General features: G+C 37.5%; 1 protein-coding gene across 4 annotated transcripts in view; it reads right to left on the reverse strand.

Annotated features, from left to right (window-relative positions):
- SLC38A6 (solute carrier family 38 member 6) overlaps positions 1-24,463 on the reverse strand; it is a 45,676-nt gene that overhangs the window by 5,994 nt on the left and 15,219 nt on the right. For all 4 annotated transcript variants that reach the window (XM_084520448.1, XM_084520450.1, XM_084520449.1 and 1 more), the window contains 10 exons: positions 20,246-20,324; positions 15,250-15,332; positions 14,721-14,779; positions 9,889-9,954; positions 9,624-9,677; positions 7,816-7,895; positions 6,222-6,322; positions 1,773-1,897; positions 766-910; positions 551-645 (listed from right to left, as the gene is read on the reverse strand). In XM_084520448.1, the coding sequence (XP_084376574.1) occupies positions 551-645; positions 766-910; positions 1,773-1,897; positions 6,222-6,322; positions 7,816-7,895; positions 9,624-9,677; positions 9,889-9,954; positions 14,721-14,779; positions 15,250-15,332; positions 20,246-20,324 (887 nt within the window). The remainder of the gene's footprint in view (positions 1-550; positions 646-765; positions 911-1,772; positions 1,898-6,221; positions 6,323-7,815; positions 7,896-9,623; positions 9,678-9,888; positions 9,955-14,720; positions 14,780-15,249; positions 15,333-20,245; positions 20,325-24,463) is intronic.

Here is a 24,463-nt window from a genome sequence, read left to right on the forward strand (position 1 = left end):
TTAGACACTGTCACAGAGTTGTTCTGCTGATCAGTGGTTAAAAAGAAGAGAAGCAGAGTAACAGCACAAAAAGCAGGCTGCTGCACAAATTCCAACTTGAGCTTAACATACTGTGCCAAAAGAGAAACCATAAAGAAAAAAAAAAAATCACCATGTTTTCCAGAAGGCTTACACTGAAAACAAGCATAAACACTGTTTCACTTAAATGCAGTTTGGCTTTGTCCCAGCTGCCCAAATAACATCAGAGTAATGCGTAAAAAACAAGGAGAAACTGGATTAAAAGTTGACATCTGAAAACTACAGGGAAAAGCATGTATTCGGATCAGTGGTCCAGCCCACAGACATACTGCTACTCTAAGAGGTCTTGTAAAAAACAGAGTTTCAGAAACAGCAGAGCTAACAAGAAAGATAAAAGAAAGCGCTCACAGATTTTGTGAACTGCAATGAAAACAGGAACTTTGCCCCTTGGATTACATGCTCTACAGTGCATTAAGATGTATCTAGAATAAGCCTCTTTAAATATAATTAACACAAGTGGAATAAAGCATACCCCAAGTTTCTGTGGAGATAGAAAGTCCTCTCTGCTAAGCTTCAGATAAAATAGTCCAGGATATACAAAAAGCAAACATGTTGATGTGGTTGAACCTTTAAGAAACAGAAAGTAAGATTTTACTTGGAGCAAGATTCAAATATACTAGCTCATCATAATACTGAATTTCTTGAATAAAAATAATTAAAAAAAACAAAAACAAAAACACAACTTACCAACTACTCCAAACATATTTTTAATGTCTGGCACATACATTGCAAACAACACAACGATTGTATTCAGTGCTAAAGTGACAAAGATATGGCAAATCCATGACACAGGAAGATGAGAGAAAAATAGCATCAATACTGCTTTCCTTGCCTGCATAAAAGGAAGAGAAACATTGCATCTGTAAATAAATGCATATATTTTAATCTTATTTCAATTTCATAAACAAGAATTTTATCATTTCAGATGTGAAAGAACATTTTAAATCAAAATGCAAAAATAATTTGCTAAGAGTTAAATGAAGTTTTGTCTTTCTGTAGCATGGAAATAACTGAAGTATTAAGGCAATATTTATCATGTGGGCCCTTAGTCTTAAGGAACAATTCCTTATTTGCATGGACAATAAAAGGTTTGGGGGATAATCTTTTGTCTCTCTTTGAGCATGCCTGTTAGGAAGTAACACAGCTGCCAACTTGTATATATAATTGATGTGTAGATTACATACATAGTTTTAACTGTTGTTTTTTGGTTTTATTTTTTGTCATAACTGAATGAATTCTCTCAAACCTACCGTGGTATTGATAAGCTAAAGTATTTTTTTTCCAGTGGTGAAATGAGTCAATATGTGTTTTCAATTTACAATGAAATTGAGTTTTCAAGTGTAAGTATGTTTGTGTGCGTGCATGTAGAAAGGAAAATCCAAGTCAGCAAAACTCAATTTAAGAGGAAAAAAAAAATCAAACTAAATAAACTTTAGAAGTTCTGAATTCTCTAAATTAAAAACAATGCTGTGGGCTAGTTTTAATCTGAAATCTGTCTCAAGAGCACAAATTAGCTTAGTGGTTAGTTGTTATTTTGGAGCTCTCATGGAACATATGCAAATATGTGGTCTTTGATCAATCACTTGACAAGTGAATAAGATACACAAGACTAGATGTGACTCAAATATTGCAGTCTGCAAAGCATTAGTGTTACCATTGCTTATGCCAGCTTAAAAATTTTTAGGAGTACTTACAGGGAAGTGGATTAGAGGGACTGTCAAAAGCACAGCAAACAGTATGGCTAATTTAACAGTCAGGATGACAGTATCATGTGGCAGGTACTTGTTGTAACTTTGCAGCAATTCAGAGTCCACTTTGTCTGAAAAACAGAAAAATGAATTATTTTCTTAATTGGCTGAGATCTAACAGTGAAATAATTAGCAACGCATATTAAGCTTACGTTCAAATTGATCATTTTGCATGAAAGTAATGCAGAGTGGGAGGGGGTACACAGAAGCTTCGCTGATATACCAGCTCTAATTGATACATAACCCAGAGAAAACTTAAAAATAATAATAATAAAACCTTCAAAACGCAAGACCCTACAAGACCCTATAGAACCTTTGCTGAAACCAAAGCCATCTAAGAGAAGATACAAATATGGAGGAGGAAGGATTAAAAAGATATTCCAACCTTGTAGATACATTTTCTGAAACTTGCAGTCCACTCACTATTCACACAATGTTTAAACTTACCTGAATTTTGCCACATTAGCTAGGCTTAAAATAAAAGACAAGTTTTAGTGAGCTAACAACACAGGTTAAGTCTAGAAAACTCCTGAAAATATCTCACATAGAACTGAAGAAAATGTACAGATACTGGTATCCACAAGTCTTAAATCTTTTCAATAGGAATATTTTGAACAGATAACAAAAAGCACCATTCATAAATTAAAATGTGGGTTTAGTCTAAGTCTGGACTACCAGATACACTGACACTCGACAAAGGGCCTGAAACTTAAGCAGGGGCTTCATTTCACTAATAAACAAAGAAAATGCAACTTGACTGATTAAGTCGTCACACAACTCTTCCAATCCTAACACGTCAGCAATACTGTAACATCTAGATTTACTTTTCTAGGCTGCAAATACCTGCATGGAGGCTGCTACAGTTCAATTTGCAGACTCGTTTCGGTTAGGATCTAGTTTGGTACAGATGCTGTACAAACCTGTTCACAAATACCTTTTGAAAAGTAAAAAATCTTCAGTAGTGTGAAATACAAATTGTATTAGTTTTGCTCAGTCTGCTGTCTTGCTGAGTAAAGAAAAGGGATATGTGAAACGAAGCCAAGCATACAGTACTGTAAAACTTGTTCTGTTTGTATGAAACAGACAACACCAGATTACTTTTCTTCTACTAGAAACCAGGAACAAATTCACTTTGCTAAACTGACTGAAATGCATTTTCCCTTTTTTATTTTTCCAGAAACATTAAGTGATATGTGAGGTAAAATTTCACGATTTGAAATAAAAGCTGCAATTTAATTTAAAGGAAGAAATGTTAAGAACTATACTAGGGTATGTGCTTTTCTTATCCGCTGCCTCTCTCTCTCTATATATCTATATACACACACACATATATATACATACACCATAACACTGGTGTACTGCTGGATGACACGGAGAAGAATATTTAGCATCAGGTATACTTTTAAAGGGAATTTCTAACAACAACAACAACAAAAATATATATATATATATATTGACACTTGAGACTGATTTTCCTCCATGCCAAATAGAGGCAAAGTGCAAAACAATGACACCTAAAGGCTGACAATTTGGTTTCCTATAGCACTCAAAGAACAACAGAGGACTGTGTTGGTAACACAACTGACCACACCAAAAGCTTTCATATCACAGCTCTACTTTCTTCAGAGTGTGAATCTTCTGTGATCTCCATCATGTGCATATTTAACTTTGCAAAACCAGTCTACTGCAGAATTACTACAGTATCATACACCACCTGCATCCTTCACCTTTGTCTAAGACATTTGCCCTTTTAACCTGAAAAGCTTCACTACTGCTAAACTGACAGCAAAAGTCAGAGTCCAGAAAGCAGCCTGCTCCTTTGACCACGTATGCACTTTTGGAGTTCAGAATGGACCACGTTTTCACCAATGTCCAGTCAGTGTTTGAAGTTTCAAAGCTGCAGAAAACACTATAAAACTTCTGAACCACAAAAAAATGAAATATGTCTCATTTCAAAAACTTTGTTGTTGTTGTTGTTATTGTTTTCAATTTAAAATAAAATGGTTTGCATTTTCTTGGACTAGTGTTTTAGGAACAGAGAACAGATTCTCTCTATTTAAAGAAGTAAGTTAATTAAACAAGACAACCAGAAAGTTAAAAAAGGAACAGAAGCTTGCAAGGGAAAAAAGTAATATCTTACAGACATTTACTATTGGTTCTGGTGTTTTAGGCTCTTGAGTCAGTTACTAAAACAAATCAGGCTTGCAGAAAACCAGAAATGGTCACAGTGAGACAGACTAGAAATCTGCAGTCAAAAGGCCTTGCCCCAGAGAAACCATGACACTGAAGGTGATGGGAATTGGGACCGTCTCTAGGACACTATTTTTCCTTTGATCTTCTTGTTGAGATCTCATCCGGAGACAGATGGTTATCCTGCACTGACTCCTGAATCACAGTGGCACTTAAAATTATATTTTCCTACAAATCATATGGAGACAGTTAATTAAATAAGGAAATGTTAACAGTGGCCTATACGCTTTTAGGGGTTTCAAGACTCCTCATGTAATTTTTCTGAGGATGTAAGGATTCTGAGTATCAGGGGAACATTTTTAGACAGTTAAGGTCAGACATACACTAATACTTGGAAAACAAGGTGCAAAACTTCCTAGAAATTTGGAATTGCTAGCTGCTGAAAGCCAACATTCTTGCTGCTTTGTCAAGCACTATCTCAAAGCCATGACCAAGAAATGTAAAACACTCTGAAAAGGAGAGGGGAATCCTCATCAGAATACTTCAGTGTAATTGTCTTACTGTTCTTATAAGAATTTTTATTCATTCCAATCCAGACAGGCTAGCATGTGATCATCCCATATAAAGGGTGAGTTTTCAGAACAGATTAGAAGAATCCATATAGGTGACTGTGATGCACTTACATGATGTCATTTGCATGATACAACTGCAGAAGACAGATCACTAAGCAGAGGCAACCCAATCTGAAAACGTGTACTACATTAAGCAAAACACAGCATAACAAATTTAAAGCAGGATGCTTGGGAGATAAATGACATTTCCTAGAAATGGCACCACTGTGACATTATATGACAATAATGAAAACACTCTCAAACTGCTAACCGTTCAGAAGATGAAAAAACAGCTGCTAGCTCTGTTACATAAGACTGCTAAAATTGCTTTATGAAACAGACGCACACCTACTTCTGCCAAGATTCTGACGGACCTTAAAAAAAAAAAGTCACCATGTAGATAGGAGTTTGGAAATCTGAGTATTTGCAAAACACAAGAATAGCAGTCACCTGTCTTTTAACTCAACTGAAAAACTATGCCCAGAAGTATACAAGAGTCCAAACACAGGGTTATTAAATTGGTACTCAAGTACATTGTCATGTAAGCTCTATATAGCAAATGGAACTGGAAGATATCCGTAGAATTTAGCAGGGACAGTTTCATTGCCACTTTTCTGTTTGATAATAAAAAGGTATATTTACTTTGTCAGGTATTATGTCGAAAACATCTCTAAGAAATGCGTGTTTCTTGGTTCAGAACACCTATCAAACAGATACCACCTCCAGCTCAGGACCCACATGGAACACAAATTATTGAAGATGGGAAGCATGTACGAGGAAGACCAACTCAAATCTTACGCTTAACATTTTTTTAATTCTTCCCTAGCCTTTCATCATTGCCCTCCACTGAAGTCAAGCCACAAAATTAGATGGACCTTTCGTCTGATTCAGCCCTTTTAATTTTCTCATCTTCCTTGCTTATTTTTTCTGGAGTCCTCTGGGTTATCTTTACCTTGTGCGTGAAGAAAAGGTAACACAAAGAAGTCGCTTTGTGCAATCCTTTAAAATAAAACTTCCTGTTATTTTAGGAAAGGAACTAAACTTCCAGCAGATTCTGAGTGAAATAGCTAGTGCTAGTTCTGATAAATTTGTAAAAAGACAAAAACAAAACAAGGAAGCAATACATGCTTTGTACCCAAGCTGTATCAGACAAGGCAAACATGACTACAAACCTTGACGTCTCCCTGACATCAGGGCTAGCTTGCTGAAGGTCACAACCCTTACATAAAAGGCAGCAGCCTCAGCACTTCTTAGAGACCACAAAACAAGTGGGGATATCACAGGGTTAATAGACATTTTGAATTTTGCTTGAAGATACAGCCTTAGAAAAGAGGTTTCAAACTTGCTGGACCAGCAGACTCTGCCACCAGATCTCAAAATTTCTCTCACAGTCCATGACTTTCACTTACACTCTGAGAAGTCAGTAAGATTGTAGCACTTTGCAGTATTAGACATATCCTTAAGTCTTCACAGGACCAAGATTTCTGAGGATTTAAGTGTATCAATGCATAAACAAGTCTGAAGTTCTCCAGACAATGCATGCATCATTTATTATTAGCCTGCATTCTAGAGAATACTTGGAGAACATACTTACCATAAAATGTCAGATACCCAAACAAAGCAGACATAAAGTAAATTAGGAAACTCAGGCCAATTCCTGTGACAGTTACATTCTGCATTCTACTTTTGGATGGACTAAAATGAAAAAAAAAAAGAAAATGAGTGTTGTTTAATGTGAACCATTGACAACATGCAATCTACATTATTAAAAAAAACATAGTATTTAGCCTTTCATAAGAAACCATATTCTTAATTTATGGCCACGGTTATTTGCTGAGTCTATGTTCTTAGTAACACTTGTTTTTCTTAAAGTATTTTTAATCTTGCAATTAAAGTGCACTTTCCATGCAGACAACAAACACTGTCCCCCTGTGGTAGGGAATTTAGACATGCCAGAGTGATATATGTGAGTGTATATATACATATTTATATATAATTGATTCTATTTTTTTAAATCAAAGTTTTGATTTATAAAGGATGATATATATCCAGAGACAGGAAGGGAATTTGGGCCAAAATCCACTGAATCTGGTGAAATGCAGATTCAGTTACAGCAATAAAAACTAACTAGTAAGTACTTTAGCAAATGACCTTTTTTCTCCAGATGGCCAGGACAATGTACTGACATTGCTGATGGAACCATATTTGCTACTTTTCTCTCCTGTAAGAGAGGAAAAGCCAGTACAGACTAGAGCTGTACACCTCCGAAAAACATGAATCATAGAATCATAGAATCATAGAATATCCTGAGTTGGAAGGGACCCTTAAGGATCATCAAGTCCAACTCTTGACACCGCACAGGTCTACCCAAAAGTTCAGACCATGTGACTAAGCGCACAGTCCAATCTCTTCTTAAATTCAGACAGGCTCGGTGCAGTGACCACTTCCCTGGGGAGCCTGTTCCAGTGTGCAACCACCCTCTCTGTGAAGAACCCCCTCCTGACGTCAAGCCTAAATTTCCCCTGCCTCAGCTTAACCCCGTTCCCGCGGGTCCTGTCACTGGTGTTAATGGAGAAAAGGTCTCCTGCCTCTCGACACCCCCTTACGAGGAAGTTGTAGACTGTGATGAGGTCTCCCCTCAGCCTCCTCTTCTCCAGGCTGAACAGGCCCAGCGACCTCAGCCGTTCTTCGTACTTCTTCCCCTCCAGGCCTTTCACCATCTTCATAGCCCTCCTCTGGACACTCTCCAACAGTTTCATGTCCTTTTTATACTGTGGTGCCCAGAACTGCACACAGTACTCGAGGTGAGGCCGCACCAGCGCAGAGTAGAGCGGGACAATCACCTCCCTTGACCTACTAGCGATGCCGTGCTTGATGCACCCCAGGACACGATTGGCCCTCCTGGCTGCCAGGGCACACTGCTGGCTCATATTCAACTTGCTGTCTACCACGACCCCCAGATCCCTCTCTTCTAGGCTGCTCTCCAGCGTCTCGTCGCCCAGTCTGTACGTGCAGCCAGGGTTTCCCCGTCCCAGGTGCAGGACCCAGCACTTGCTCTTGCCTATGAAGGCTACTGACTTTGCATTGCTTGACAACACTGACTCTAAAACATTCAGGATTAATTTAGGGAAAATATAGCAGGAAAGCTACCATTATATTTTAATGTTGCCTGTGTTTTCATATATTACCTCTGGAGCTCACAGTAAATCGGCAAGACGGAGGTATGGCAGAGAAAAGAGAAGGCCATTGTTGGTATTGCATAAGCACTCTAAAATAGAAGAAGAACATACTTTAGGTTGTTTGTTATTACGGATGGTTGGAAAATTATCTGAATTAATTCAGAGTTCAGTGCAAGTCTTGGAAGACAAAATCAAAGCATTCCATATTAATGCTTCAAGATTAATCTTCACAATGCAGAATGGTGCCTCTGAATCGTTCCACAGAACTGGACCTTTTCAACTGGTATTTCTTCAGGTGCTGTTCCCAGCTTACTATTTCACGATCAGGAGAGGTCATCAGACAGCATGTCAACAAGCTAACAACTGAGAGGCCAAGACCTTACGTAAGAGTAGGATTTGCCCCCGAGTCAGTGTATCAACCATGACATTTTCTAAGTTTTCTAAATTTCAATATCCATAGCTACCTATCAAATTATTGACTCCCTTAACCCTGACTTCACTATTTTCTCATCATTTCATTAAAAAATGGATACAGCATCCAGCAAACATAACGTGGTTTAGCATCTGAAGTTTTAAAAGAGTTACATAATTAAAGTTGTAACCACACAATTAGTGGTATGTTATTTCAAAAACTTGTACTAGCAGAGATGAATCATCTCCTGTAGCTTACTTTAATTGCCAAGTAGCAATTAAAGTATAAAATAACCTGAACTACAACAAGGTCCATACTGGTAAAAAATATGCCACTTTCAATTGATAAAATTAAAAAGGCAAAACCCAGTATAGATTCTACAAAGTACAAAAGGCCAGACCAAAAGCTGTAACATCATGGTAGATGCTTCTGGTCAAAATAGAATTTCTTCTTTGATCTACATTTACATTTGTCTGATGTTTGCATTGCCCAAGCTTTCTTTTTTTTTTTTTTTTTTTTTTTTTTTGGGGTGGGGGGCAGATTTTGTTCTTTCAGACAAATGCAACCAACTGCAGCCCTCTTGAGTTCCAATACGCTATAGGCCTTTCCCAAACTTAGTCTTCTCTTTTCCCCTTCCTCTTCAACCAGCAGAGATTAGAGTGCCAAGGGAAAGGTTTAGGTTGGATATTATGAAAAAATTCTTCATTGAAAGCGTGGTGAATTGTTGGAACAGGCTGCCCAGGCTGAGTCACCGACCCTTGGAGGTATTTAGAAGACATGCAGATGTGGTGCTTAGGGACGTGGTTTAATGGTAGGCTTGGCAGTGCCAGGTGAACGGTTGGACTTGATGATCTTAGAGGTATTTTCCAACCTAAATGATTCCATGATCCTATAATACTTCCTCTCCTGCAAGACATAGTGGGTGGTGACACAATTTAAATGCCAGATTAATTAACAAATACCCAAGCTGGCATCCAATGAAATGCACAAGATTGCATTAGGCCTGAAGAATTAGCTTCAGGAAAGCAAAAACAAAGACTAGGTCCAGGCAGTTTCAGTAAACCTGTTCTTCAAGGAACTAAAAGTGTGCATACAGTCAAGCAGCACTGACTTCCAGCACATGAAGTTGGCTTGATCTGACTGCATCATGAGGCTGACCACCACTGAATCTGTTATACTTAATACTTCAGTCACATTTGCAAAATGTTTTCATTAAACACTAACTTGGACACCCAGCCTTCATATAAAAAAAGAAAGAGACTGGATAACGCTTGGCAGTAGGTATAGGAAATATTTCAGCAGCCTATAACTAGTTTTACAGAAGTTTAGCTTACCCTGGATAGAGATTAAACCCCAATTCTTTAACACCCTCCCCTTTAGTTAGCTTATTGTTAGTAGAGATTACCTCCTTTGAAAGATGAAAGAGCTTTGCTTTACAATCCGCAGTAGAATTTGAAACCTGTAAGACATACATGCAAAAAACATGACATAATGAAAGAACGAGCCCAAACCACAGACGTGAAACTTTTTGGTTTCTCGACAGTAAAACTGCGATGGCTAAGAAAAGAAGGAATTTAAATCACAAGTAATTCTGAAAATGTTAATGTAAAAAAAGAAGTATTCCAGTTATTAATAAAATTAGAAGAACTTTGATACAGCATGTACCTTACCTGTAAAGGTTCTATTGCACTCTTCAGAGGTAGAGGACAAGGGATGGACCACTTTTTTATCATAACCTGCAAAACACCATATTTAATGTACAAATGATATCCTAAAAATCAGGTTACGTTTAGATATACATAGAGATAATAATGGACAGTTGGTGTACAAAGCAGGCAGCTACACCCACAGTAAATCAACTAGTTTGACTGGTGGATAGTTGGGCTACAGAAAGGGGGGCTCGAAGGAAAAGCCTGTCCGTGCCATTCCATCCAGCTGCTCACTGAGCACAGCTGGCAGCCTTATGGCTTGCCTGTCTGGAGGTGCTGTACCGAAATGAGCTATGACATTAACAGAAATATAGCCAGTGCTCCGCATTCACTCTCTGTGCTCCACACTAACTGCCTCCCATACAGAATAGCTGCTGTGTTAGCTATCCCAGGCTCTTTCGCTAAGTAGACAAGCCCTTAACAGAGATAGAGCAGAGCCTAGGGCTAATCTTAAAAGGCAGAAACATATGGTTTGGACTAGAAAGCAAAGGAAAAACAATAAATGCAATTATTGTCCCAGAATGTCATTGGGGCTTTAGCTACACCCTGCTGGTTTAGGGACTGCCAAGTAACAGTGCTGAAAATCAAAGGGAAATTAAAGTAAGAAACGTTACCTCTTTTTTCAGGAGGCTAGTTTGAAATGATAGTTATATTGCTCTCGTCACCCTAATTAATTTCCTATTGTAGTTGCCTGGCTTTAGAGGTTATAATTCTTTTGAAGCCTAGAGCAAATAATTAAAAACTTAATTAAAGACTCAGATTCACAAGAAGAATAACATGGAAGGCAGTGTTTCTTCTGGCTCAATCTGCTTTTTGCTTGCAGCCAAGTGGTGCTTCCCAGAGAGCGAGGATTAGGTGCTCTCTCTTGCCACCAGTGCCAAGAGAAGCAAGGGAATGCTACCTCAGGAGAAACTGGGGGGCAAGGAAATAGCAGGTACACAACATGCCGAGTGTTGTGGCAATAACACACAACTTAAATTGCATGGATTCAAACAAATTGCAACTCAAGGAACGGAACCAGGAAGCAGCTTGCACAACAGCACTCCGTAAACTTTGTGAAAAAGGATTAAAAGTAAAAATGAGATTCCTCCAAGCATGTTTCTGACACTAAACTGGCAGTGCTTCATATCAGGTCTGTTCTTCTTTGCTTCCTGACCGGCCAAACTGCCTCCCTGTGTGCAATGTCAACTGCAATGCCACCCAAGGAAAGGTGGAAGAAGGGAGATGATGCTGCTGGTACATCCAGAAGCTCAACCAAAGAGTGAGCACAGGAAAAAGAAAAGGACCTAACACCAAAACACGACTTGGGCCTTTACATACACGGATGCCTCTGTGATGTGGACCACCCCTGCTCCATCTCTTCCTTTCAGGCAGTGAGCAGAAGCGATGAGCTCGGACACAGATGCAGACTGCTGCACCACAGCCCTGGATACTTCCCCAGGATGCCCAAGGCTTTTGGCTAGCTGAAGGCATTTATGAGACTGAATGAGACAGCAAAATAGTTTTTCAAGGAGATCTGTATATTTAAAAGGTACCCAGATAGGGAAAATAAGGGAGAGATTTTGAAGGCTCCAAAGTAAAAGGCTTTGTCAGAGCTCTGGCTAAGGTTTGAAAAGGCTTCCTAAGCAATGAAAAGCTGCATGGAGCTGAGGGGGAAAATAAGCTGTGCTTGGCAGCGGTGGGTGTGGGTGCAGGGCTTCCAGCAAGCCAACCTTACATATAAGCAACCTTACATATAAATATTGCAGAGGTCAGAGGGTGATGAGAAAAGCCAACCATAAAAGCTGGAGCACATTCCTCTAAAATGAAATGGATACGGATTAAGAACAAACTGAAATGGAAACAAAAGACGACAATGCACTAGATGCATTTCAGATCTGTAACTTTATTTGCCTACCTGCTTAATTATTCAAATCTGTTTGGATTCCAGATTGCAGTATGCTCCTTATTTCTAATGAAGTTGCCAACAGGAAGAGGTTGTTAAGCTGGCAGCACAGCTCAGTGAGCTGAGCAGGCGTGCAGGCAGCACAGACAATCCTCCTCTGGAACTTTAAGCCTATTCCATATAAACATTGTCTTTTGAGTATAACAAACATTTGGTTTTAACTTAAAAAGAGGCAAAACCTAAAGACAGATTCTAATGGAAATAGGGTATTTTCAACCCACACCAAAACCACTGCTAAAAATAAAGTCAGAGGTCTCAAAATGTTCTAACGTTCTCAGGGGATGTTGCTTTTTTGTATCATATGGAGGGAGAACAGGAACCCCTTTATTTCAGCAGTGCTAACAGCATTCAGCAAAGAGGAGCTCTCTGTGTATAACATCATTCGTTACATATGGCAGGTTCCCAGTCTGCCTCACATTTTGTTCTGGGAACGTAAACAACAGATTTAGGAAAATACCACCAGGAATCATTAACACCTTTGTTGAACAAGCTACCAATAGGGCTGTCTCCATAAAATAAATAAATAAATAAATCTCTCTTTACTCTTCACCAATATTCAATGCAGCAAGGGGGAAGGCAATAAAAAAAGTGCAATGCTCACATTTCATTCCTCTTCAGTTAGGATTCACATCAGGAAGGTATTCAACAATCAGAAACAAGAGAAAGTGCTCAGGACCTCACAGAATCTGGCTTTCAATTAATAGTTACATACATACGTGTTTTTTCTTCCTCATCAGTTCATCTCAGTGTTTTCTTTTTTTTCCAAATGACGACTATAAACAGTGTATTAACTTTACAGAAAAAGATGCTGAAGCCCAGACAGGAGATGTGTGACCTGCCAAAGCCCCATAGCAGAGCACAAGAACAGTCTCCAGCCCTTTGACTCAGTGCACTCACCAGACCATAGGAACCAAGACATGCTGTCTATAGCACCTACCTTTTCTGCATGCTGTATTAAAACTGTGGCTTGCTGGCAAAAAGCTTAACAGATGGTATGCACTTGAAAATGCATAGAATTATTGTATATGCAAAATATGATTGTATTACTTCCATATGACTAACCCGGCTTTCTTCTGGAATAAGTTAAAGCATATCTGCCGTACAGAAATTAACATTGTGCAAACTAAAACACCATTTCAACAGCACGTATCACCCACTTCAAAGCAATTAGATATGAAAACTAAACCACAGTTAATTCCTTTGAGTTTCAGTATCTGAAGAAGTCAGATAGAATATTCTGAAGAGCATTAGTTTTCGTTAAATATCTGTAACAGCTTTTAATTATTATTATTATTATTTTTTTTTTTTTTTTACCTCAGTTAGATTTTCGGTGGCTCTTTCTTTGTAATTTGACAACAAAGATCAACCATACAATTTTTACCATTTCATAAGAAATGTGCCCTCCTTTGTTAGAACTCCCTGCATGCTTTTCTGTTACAGAGAATCAAGTCTAAACCCTAGCTCGAATCATCACGGCTTGTCATGTCTACATGCAAACCTTGTTTACAGACATGCTTTCTCTGAGCCCAAAATTACTTTCAAATGCATCCATGAACTAGAACAGCTTTCTTCAGACATCTGTGCAAATTCACAAAGAAATATAAGAATTGGACTCGTTTAAAAACTCTTGCAAATAGCTTCAGCCCAAGACTTATTTCAACATTACAGTTAGAACTCTGTTGTTGCTGTTGGTGATGTTTTTTGTGTATTTTTTTTTTTAAGATAAATTTTAGGAAAGAGGTCAAAAGTTAAAGTAATTTATAAATATTACAAATGAATTTCCATTAGCTCTGGAGAGGTTGTGGCTGCTCCTCAATGCTAAACTTCGGAAGAATACTTCCCAAGGTCCTGCAAACACTGCAGCTCTCCAGGGATACCCTAGGGAGATGTTTTGACAGCTTTGAAGTTTGGTTTTATCACATGGTTTAGTTCCTAATGGATTGCCTTGGTCTCCTGGATGGCATGTTTGTTCAACTTGCCTTCAACTCTGTTTATCCCTTTGTAAAACAGGTATTAAATGCAAGTCAATGCAGGCCAGAATGACAGGCGAGAGGGGGAACATTTTTCCAGGCTCCCAAAAAGATTCTTGATTCTCTACCTTGATGACAGTGTGAGTTGCATGGTCGTACTACATATAACACACGTGCATTAACATACTCCTTCCCTGTAAAAAGCAGAAAGGGTGCAATATTTTTCCTCTTAGATCTGCCTAGTAGGTCTCACTTCAGATATTTGGAAACATCTACCTCACAGGGGCCTTGCGAAGGTGAACATCAGGGTCAAAAATCCCATATGGCTCAGAGAAAAGAACTTTTCCTTTCAGCAGGAAAGAAGAATAAGGTCATTGACGTATTAATGAATCTTGTAAACTGCCTTAATGAAGTTCTAGTTTTCCTTGCCTTTTTTTGAACTCTGTCACTCCATTGTACATGTAAATTTAATTTATTTGGAGTATATTAAATTTTCTTCTACACTAGTTGAAGTAAGTAATAGTTAGAAGCTAAGAAAACAGAACTCTATTCCATTACTAGTAGGGAAACAAAAGTACGTGTGCCAGCTCCCTTCACTGCACTGTCAGCAAAACAAAAATATTGTTACATTTACCAGTCCAAAATATAATTATTTTAAATCTTTTCACATGCTTGAAAGTTCATACACATTTCCATGCCTCAGCAAAACAAATGTAATCTGTCCAAGCAGGCACATACTGAACTCAAAGAAAACTCTGAATTCTACATAAAATGTAACGGGGGGAAGGGAAGACAATTCATTTCAAAACAGACTTATGAAAACATTTAAACAATAAGAGAAAAAAAATAGATAAGCTGTGCACTGATTTTTAACTTACCACAAGAGCAAAGTACACCATAAAGAAAAATGATAAACTACTTGTGTAGCCAAGAAAGCCTGTAAAATAACAGTAAAAATAAAAGAGAATTTATAAGGAAAGTGATCCTAATGTACAGCTAAAGCTTTACATTTTAGGCATGTTTTCTATTACAGTGCTTGGTATCTGGGGCTTAGGACTCAGAATAACAACATTCCAACTGCCTGTCACAGATCATTTATGTAGTTTTGTAGGGCAGAATTAGAACTGGCTTACCACTAATGGCATGCTGTAAGTAAATGCAGCTCTTTAATGTTCTGCTGTAAAGATTTTATTTTAGTATTGCAGACAAAATACTACTGCAACCCAAGTAATAGGTTAACTAGGCAGGGCTGGAAGGCAGAACATACTACAACAACTTAAGTAGTCCCCGCCATCACCAGCCCCCTGCCAGTTAAAATAAATAAATAACCCATTAAGGTTTTAAAGTCCTCAATTGTAATTGCTACTAAAGTAGAATAATATTCGCTTCTCTCCTTTAATTACTCACCAATTTTAGGAAGAAGTGCAAGGGGAAAAACAATGCAGACCGAAGTAATGAGTAGCAGCAGTCTCCCATCAAGGTACCAGGACCTGTTGGAAAAGCTACTTAGGACTGATCAGAAGTTCATGAGTCCTAAAAAGCATGTTTTCTTTAAAACTGTGAACTTGGACAAAATATTCTCTAGGATAAAAATAAATAATTTCCAGTTTCAGGGTTTTTACCCCCGGTGTCTGTACTGTGATATAAAATAGAGCTCCCAGACAGTAAGGAAGCGGAGCACCATCCCATAACGAAGCGGCACGGCAGGCCATGTTCTGTGGGCAAGGGTCTGCATGGAGCAGGGCTCTGATGTGTGCAAATTATTTCTCAGCAGCACAGTATGTGAATCCCTGCCTTTATTCAAAGCAATGATCAGAGTGCCATGAGTATTGCATGCTCTACAGATTTCCAACAGAAGTGATTACACAACATGCTACACGTATCTCAAGTTGGATTACATCAAGTTGTCTACTTCCACTCCTAGAAGAAGTGTCAACTTTAAATACCACTCACTGCAAAACCTCCCTTCAGTTTATCACTCCTGCATGACTTAGTTCCTCAACATTTCCAAGAGGTACGAAGTATAAAGCTAACAAACCAAAAGTCAACCCATTGGTTTAAAAATTCCATTACATTTTCTAAACACGGCAACTTTCCGTTCTGCCCAAATTTCATTATTCCTATCCCTACAGGGTTCAAATAATAGAGGAAAACTACAAGAAAATCAGCTTTAAGTTAATTCAAAATGTTTCCTGTCCAGAGGTAAAATGAGAAAGAGCAGCAATAAAAAAAAAGACTTCCTTATTTTTAATTTTGCACAGTGATCCTTCATTTTTTGCAACAACTGGGAGACAAAAGAGATGGAAATTATTATAATGAGATTTGCTACAATGCTTATACATAAAGACATACATATAAAAAGCACCATAGAGGCATGTGAAGTCTTAATGCAGTGGAAATCTCATCTTCAGACAGAGGAAAGTACAGATGTGTAAGCTGTTAAGAAACAGAAACATCTTGAGGGTGGCTCCCCCAAACTTGGTAACCACCATATCCTGTACTGATAAACATCTTGCACATCAGCCTCCGACTTTACTACCTATAAACACCTTGGCCTTTGACCTTCAAGTTTATTTAGTCCAGGATATGGTTAGCACCTAATAAACAGGCAGCACCTCAAGTTATCATAAGGAGAGTAGTGTAACACCTGTGTTAAAGGAAAATTACCATTTACACATATGAACGACTGTCATACACGGTGGCCAACCACTTGTGTCACTTGTTTAAAAAAATACATGTAATGTAAATGAACAGAGGAATTTCAAGGCTGAAGAAATCTTGCCCCTCTCTGTATCAAAGTAACTCTTAAGTGACAATATCTGTATTAAAAATAATTCAAAATACATCACTCTTCAAAAAATGTATTACTAGTCTACATGTGCTACTGCTACAGTTAAAAAGCAGCTTTGCCAAGATCAACTGCTTGCTGTAGTATTGTTAATATTGTTGAAAGTAATACTGTTGACACTTACAGGTCACAGTTTTAAACTTTTTCTTTCTTCCTAGTACGGTTGATGTGCACATTAGGAGCAACAGGAGAGCAGGCAAAGTATAAAGAATTATGCTTAAAGGTAACAAAAAATTATGCTTAATGGTAACTAAAATGCCTCAGATATGTACACATCGGGCTTCTATTTTAAGTCACCCAATTCAAGACATGCAGCAGATCCATAGTTGCTCACAAGCTCAACAGGCCCAAGGAAAAAAAATGATTTGGGTTACTTTATGGTAAATGAAAACAAAAGCACTTATGGTGGAAGGGAAAGAAGAAAGAGTAAAATTTCAGTGAGGTGATGTGAAGGAGAAAAAAAAAATTTGTGTTTACTTTTCAAATATCCAATTCTTTTATTTATAAGAACTCAACCTACTCCTCTACCCCCCACCCCCCAAAAAAAACAATGACAAAAAATCCACCCAGAACAGCGGGCCAGCTATTGGTTATCAAAAAATGTGTCTATTTTCTCCCAAAATACCATTGTAGAAATATATTTATTTTCCAAAGGCAGAATAAATGTGTTTATATTTCCTTTAAAATCAGTTTAATCTGCAGATATAATCCTACATGATAAACGCATTCCAAGTATGAAATTCAGAATATAAATCCTTGCCTCTACTGAAAATACTTTGGCATGCAGATGTTCCTTCTCCCTCCCCCATATTTTAACTAAAAGCAGACATTTATAAATTGCTTTAATTTCATTCCTGAATGCAACAGGACAAGAGATTCATATGTTCTAAATTAGGATCTTACTCTCAGTCCATATCAATTATATAACACACAAGCAAGACAACTTAATTGCATCAATCATATCCCCCTGACGGGGTCATTAAATGTTAACAGAGGGCTCACAAATTACAACTTTTTAACACAATCCTCATTTGAAACTATGTTCATGTCATTAAAACTATGCACAATTCTTGTTATGCAGACAGAGTGAAACATCTCAGCTTCAATTAACAAGTGTTTAAATTGTGTGTTTTTGTTTTTTAATTAAGACATAAAGGTATATTACACACTGGGTCTGATCCTTTCAAACACATGCACACCTGCTTACCTTTAGCTAGAGAAGTAATTCAATTTGCAAAATATTCTTTAGGTGACTTTCCTCAAAGTATGCTTCGGGATGGCATATGAGTATGAAACATTTTTCACAGATAGTTTAACTGACGCATCTGATAAATTCTAACTATGGTTAAAGACAAATTCTGCACCCAAATGAATGCCTATCAGATGCCACACTGACTTAAAACCAGAGCAGTTGTGTAACCACATCTGGAAACAAGTAAGCCAGCTAAAACAGTTTAATCAAAGCAGGCAATATTTATGCCCTTTGCATACATAAGCTGCTGCTTTGGCTTGCTGATTACCTATTTGTGTTGGAAAATTTTGTACAATTTAAGATCTCTTAGTGAATAGATACTCTAATATCATGAAAGTGATATTAGAATTGATATTCCATATCTGATATTAGAATTGATATTCCATATTAAGAAACGCATGGAGACAAAAGATTATGATTCATCATGACAACAAATGTGGCAACATAATATATGAAATATGGACGTGGGCATACACAGTCAGCCAGCTATGTCCTTGCGGCTGGAATACCAACTGACCACTGCATTTGAATTATTTGCTAGGGCAAAGAATAGAGGAGTCAAAATGTGTCCAAAGAACATCAATCAATGGAATAACTCCTAGTAACAGACGCAGAAACAGTACAAGACCTTGGCTGAAAATTAACTTACCATTTGAGCTGTGGTTAGTATTCCTATGGACAATCTCAGCTCTTTCTAAATGCAAAATTGAAGTTCATTCCCAAACTGTAATTTCAGCTAAGGAAGAAGTATGGGTGGTGGTAGTGCTGACAGCGCGGTGAGAATTACTGTGGCTCACATCATTTGCAGTAACTGGCTCAGTCACTGCAACCTGTCTGCGTGTTCACCAGTGCTCTCCTCTCAAAGATCTGCATCAGGACCCTGATAACATCAAACGCTGGTGGGAGCATTATCTAATAGGTAGTTTAATAAAAGAGTCTTTTACACTGCCTTTTTTAGACTGAACAGTATTTTGGCCAATATGTATGCATGTGGGACCTCCAAATTCTACCTGTTTAGAGTGCTCATAAGCTGTTTAAAGGTGTATTTTTGTTGGGAAAAGTCACTTTGCATTAACAAGGCTGACAGCAAATTCAAAGGAAGAGCAGTAAGTGATGTTTTATGCTAAAAGTACAGAAATGGTCAGATGGGAACACACAGCCAGCAGATACAGTAGCTGGCTCAACACCACTGTGTATGAACAAGGGAGTTGAAAGCGCAATTTTGAAGGAGTAGGTGATAAAACCCAAATGAAATGCTAATGACTATCACAGCTGGAAAAGATCCATTAACAGACGAAAAATGACATTTACACATGAAACATAATCGTTTATTAAAGCCCTCTACTAAATATATATTATTGTGAGGGTATAAGGAGGGCAGGAAGATTACCACCACATGATTTTTCAAAGCATACCTTATAAAATTGAAAAAATATAAATGAAACATATAATTTGAACTAAAGTAACTTTTAAAAACGAATTTCAACTTAAAAATTCAAACAAAACATTCAAGTACAGTACAAACATCACACAACCGTTACAGAACTTCAGCAAATTTCAATCCAGGGAAAGTTTTGAGTTCAAAACATCTGAAAATAGCAGCTTGGAAAAACTGCAGTGACACAGTGCAAGATACACTGTTATGAGTGACAGCAGCACTGGAACAACTTGAACAAGATATTTCAGTGCTGAAGCTGCAATGTTTGTTTTAGCGCAGGCACAGATTCCTTGCAACAGCTCTAATAGAAATCTGAGGGACGCACTCATTACATACAGCTTTATAGCTCAGTTGCGAAGAATAATTTCTTTACTGAGAGCCAAGTTAAGGAATTATAAACCAAGTCTGGAAACCTGGCATTTTTCCCAAGGCAAGTCCAATTACTGGAGCAAGACAACAAAATATTTAAATTTAAATGTCTGCTGGATTTTGTACTGTGGTTTTGAAATATTTTAAGTGATAACATGACAGCAGTTTAAATGTTTCTCCTCCTCTCCCTCCTGTCCCCCTCTGCTTCCCCTTTTAAATTTTTACAGAAGGGAGATTTCTTTAGATGGAGTTTTGCCACTGACTTAAAGGTCGTCTGATGGGAAATCACTACGAGGAAAGAAATAGGCTCTCTGTGTGCGCGCGGCAGAAGGTTTACACATGCCAAATACATTTCTTATTCCAAGAACTCCTGTAAACGACTAATTTTTTTGGCATGTGAGATCAGAGGGAAGTGTCAGTACCCATCTCCTTCAGCAGTCCTGAACCACTTTCTTCTTCAAGATAAATACATAAGGTTTGAAGCACTTTTCCTTACCCGCTCTCGTCTCCACTTAAGAAGCCCGCGACAGCACCAGGAAGTTCAGTCTTAACAATTAAAAGATAAGATGACATAGCTGCAAACAGAAGCAGAGCAGATTTAGTAGAGGAATACCAGTATCTCTGTTTGTAACAATTAGCATGGCTTAACCAGCATGGTCACGACTGGAACATCTCAGCCACATATTAGACACCATGGCACCAGGGTCAAAATCTATTTTCTCTTGTGCTTCCTTTAAAAATAGCTGCAAATCCCCGAGTATTGTACTGATGATAGCTAATGCCTCCAAAGAGGCTGTTACGATGTGAGCCTTGAAACAAGGAAAATAGAAGACAAGGGACTAACAAAACAACACAACACACAACAGGCCCTTTACCTAGGGATACGGATCTACAAGCCAGAGACAGACTTGAAGGCTGCAGCACTTCTCCTTCCCTACTCTTTATTAGATGTTAACAATGATGAGAGTAAATCGTGAGATTTGTTTATCAATACAATAGATTTTTCATGAAGACTCGGTTTTTATTGTTGTTCAGTTCATGCTGCACTGAAAAAATATATGACAAGGTTAAACACAAGAATGGGACTTGAAAGGTTCTTCTTATACTGCATGCATAGATTTGCAGGAACTGTGAACACGAATAGAAATTGTTAGCTACTCTTAAGGGAATGACGATTGCTGATATTTCTACTCATAAGAAAGCAATGATGCATATAAATAAATCCAAAAGCTAATTCACAGTATCAATTTTCTCTTTTACTCCATAAAATGATCTAAGGCCTAAGTAAGAGTTCTTATACTTTTATTACGACTGATACTAACCTGATACCTTCACATACTGCTCATGTCACTTTTTGCTTTTACATAAACATCAAGCATTTATATGACCCAGAAACCAGCAAAGAAACACTCAAAGCATCAAGTTTTACAAACAGATTCAACAAATATCAAAGCCTCCTTGAAACTTCCATCTGTCAAAAGCAAGCAATTTTAGTAACGTGCCTACAAATGCCTTCAGTTATGTTTAAAGCTTGACAAAAATTAATCTGTTGCACTCAAATTTTACTGTTTTGCATTCAGTAATTCTTAAGAATTTTACTGTGTTGCATTTACTAACGCATTAAAATAATAACATAAATTTTTAAGAGGTAAGACAGTAAACTTCCATAAACTAATTTTTTAAGAGTGCTTTTTTTTTTTTTTTTTTAAACGAGTGTTTTGAACCCTGGAAAATATGTGGACTCTGACATTGCTGTACCACAGCAGTTAACATTAAATCTGAAGAAAGGGACTGCAGTCCCCATAAAGTAAGGGAACTGTATTAATACAGAGTGACATCTACCTACCGCAAGGTTAAATTAAAAACAGTTGCTAGGTCACTAAATAAGGAAATATTCACTTCTTTATAATTAAAAGCTCTGATTTTTCTCGTATTTGAGTATATCCCCCTGTTGACATGTAGCTGTTGCTTGGTGGTGGTGAGGTATTTATCTGCTGTCCCGATTTTACTCTGCTATTTGCATACTGGAGAATGAAGATTCAACCACACCGATCTTTGCAGCGTGTGCATTTCTACATCACCAGAATTTGTAAGAAAATCAGCACACTTTTTCACGCTACGATAGAGACAGAAGCATATTTCACCCTAAGCAAAGATGTATTTTCATAATACTGTGTGTGAAAAAGAGAAAAAATGCTCTAAATTTTAATTCAACTTTAGCCTTCTTTCTTGCATTCTACAGTGCTTTTACACAAGCAGTTCAGAACTTTGATATATTTATGTACTTCAGGAAGATTTTAAAATTAGTTCTTTTGCAGGCTCAGCTGCAGAAAGCTTCAATTTAATTTCCAGATCAGATTTCCTCCTAATATGCAATCTGTCACTCTTCCCTTGCATTCCTATTAGCCTCTGGCTAATCATTTGATCACTTATCCTTTGTTGTGCACTTACTCTTTGTTTTTAAAAGAGGAGTCCTATTTCACTGAATTCCACTCCGAAGTAGGGAACCAATCATGCACTAAGAAACTTGCACATGCTAAACATTTGTATGCATCTTTCTTCCTCTCTCTGTGCATATGGGAAACAATCTCACATAGTAGGATTTTTTTTTTGTTGCCAGTTTATCTTCTCCTGTTTGTTCTATAAGACGAAGACAATATATAAAAAAGTAATTTATAGCTTGATGCTCAGATAAGACACGAATCTCTTAAATAAACTGGGGCAGGATGCCCTCACTAAATACAGTTGAAAAAGTCAAATCCTGCTTTTTTTTTCTTTTTAATTTACAGATGCAGCTGTACCTCTCATGAGAAACAGATCCTTGAAATTTTGCTCAGCATGAAAGAAGTAAAAGACACTAACCACTTTATGACACTCTATAAACTATGAATAAATAATACATAATAAATTATACATTATAAATTATACATTTCACTACAAAGTGAGTGCAGAACATTGATTGTTTTTAAAGTTGAAACCAAAACAGAGAAGTATCTTGAAAAAGGACGCAGCAACTGAAATATTATCTCCAGTAGGAATAAAGTGCTTACAATATGCGAGATAAAAAAATCATTTCTTCCACTGCAAAAAATAAACTTTACATAACTTCCCAGATGCCCACCATGACCAAAAGCATGTCAAGTTATATCGTAAAAATTAAATGTCAACTACCCTTGGCAGTCCTGATGTAAAACGGAAGGAAGAGATTACACAGTCACAAGGCTAAACTGTGGCACAAGTGAACACAACAAAAAACCTATCTTGGGCTTTGATTTATTCCACTTTTGAAATACTGACTTCCTGTCACTTGCAAAATAGCTGTAACATTTTAAAGGCTAACTTTTAAGGCACCTTTTATCACGTTTAAAAACAAACAAGCAAACAAAAACTATATTAGATGTATATTGTTCTTTAGAAGCGTTCAAAGAAATTAGCAAATGTCAGGAGTAACATTCCCTTCAGTTTGCTCTCCTTTCACATACGTAACGTGAGAGCAACACTTACTGCTTTTGCATTCCATTTCATCCCCTAAACTCAAAAACGATAGCTTTTCTTCATGTCACCTACTCTTTCCAAGATGAGACACCTATCTTTACCACTGAATGAGATAGGTTTCCTGCAAAATGAAAGGCGTACAGTGATGTAACTTGAGATTTTAGCAACATGCAGATGCAACGAGTGCAGACTCCAACTACGTGAGCAACTTTAATACGGTTGCTTTCTAATTTTTCCATCCTGACTTTACATATTGACAGCACGCACCAAGAGCTATTTGATGGAAAACTTTGCACGTCTAAACTTCTGCATTTAGTAGAAGCCAATATTCAGATACTAAAACAGTATTCAGCAGAAATCCAAATATTACTACTACTTTATTACTAAATAGAGGTTTACCACTGTCTTGAAAGCAGTAAGAAATTACATTCTTAAAACAGTTATCACCTTACTATGTTCCAAAAACATAGTGTTAACTCTAATGAGAAAAAAAAAAAAAAGTGAAATATAAAATAGGGTACTTGCATTAAACTTTTATAACTTGTTTTTGCCATCGGCAGATACGGCTCTCTATAAATATATGTACCTTGCATGCATTATTCAAAATGTCCTTTTTGTACTATAAAATTGTTTCACACTAACTATATGGGCCCCCACCTGGAAAAATAAAAAACCAAACCAAACCAAAACAAACACACCTTTAGCTGCTAGAGAAAAGAGAAGCCAGGGTTGTTTTTAAATTACTCCCCAAAACACCTCTTATAACATAGCCCCAATCTTAAATCAAACATGTGATTGTCTTTTTTGTTACCAGGAAAATAATTGCAGTTTTTCCTTACTATCCTGCCCCAAAAATGATCAGTTGCTGAAATCCACAGTAATGATATAAGAGAATGTCTATATCAAACTTCTGCATAAAGATGTAAGCTATTCCTTTCTTAGAAAACAGCTGGTGATAAATCCCTTCATTTCATTAGAGGGACTGAATCTAACTCTTCTGGTTATTTTTTCCTAATCTACCTCTCTAGCTGATCTTGTTAAATCACTGCAGATACGTCTCCTGCTATTAAGCACTGTGCAAAAATGGAACCAGGCTGCCCTCCAAACGCAGGAGAAGAAGGCAAGGGGCTGGGTAAAAATAGGCTTTATCAATACAACTACACTGCCTCTCCAGCTTCTACTAAAAAAAAGGTGTGCTGATCTGGGAGTCGGGACAAGT

Source organism: Aythya ferina, assembly GCF_964211825.1.
Source record: "Aythya ferina genome assembly, chromosome: 5".
Taxonomy (NCBI): Eukaryota; Metazoa; Chordata; class Aves; order Anseriformes; family Anatidae; genus Aythya; species Aythya ferina.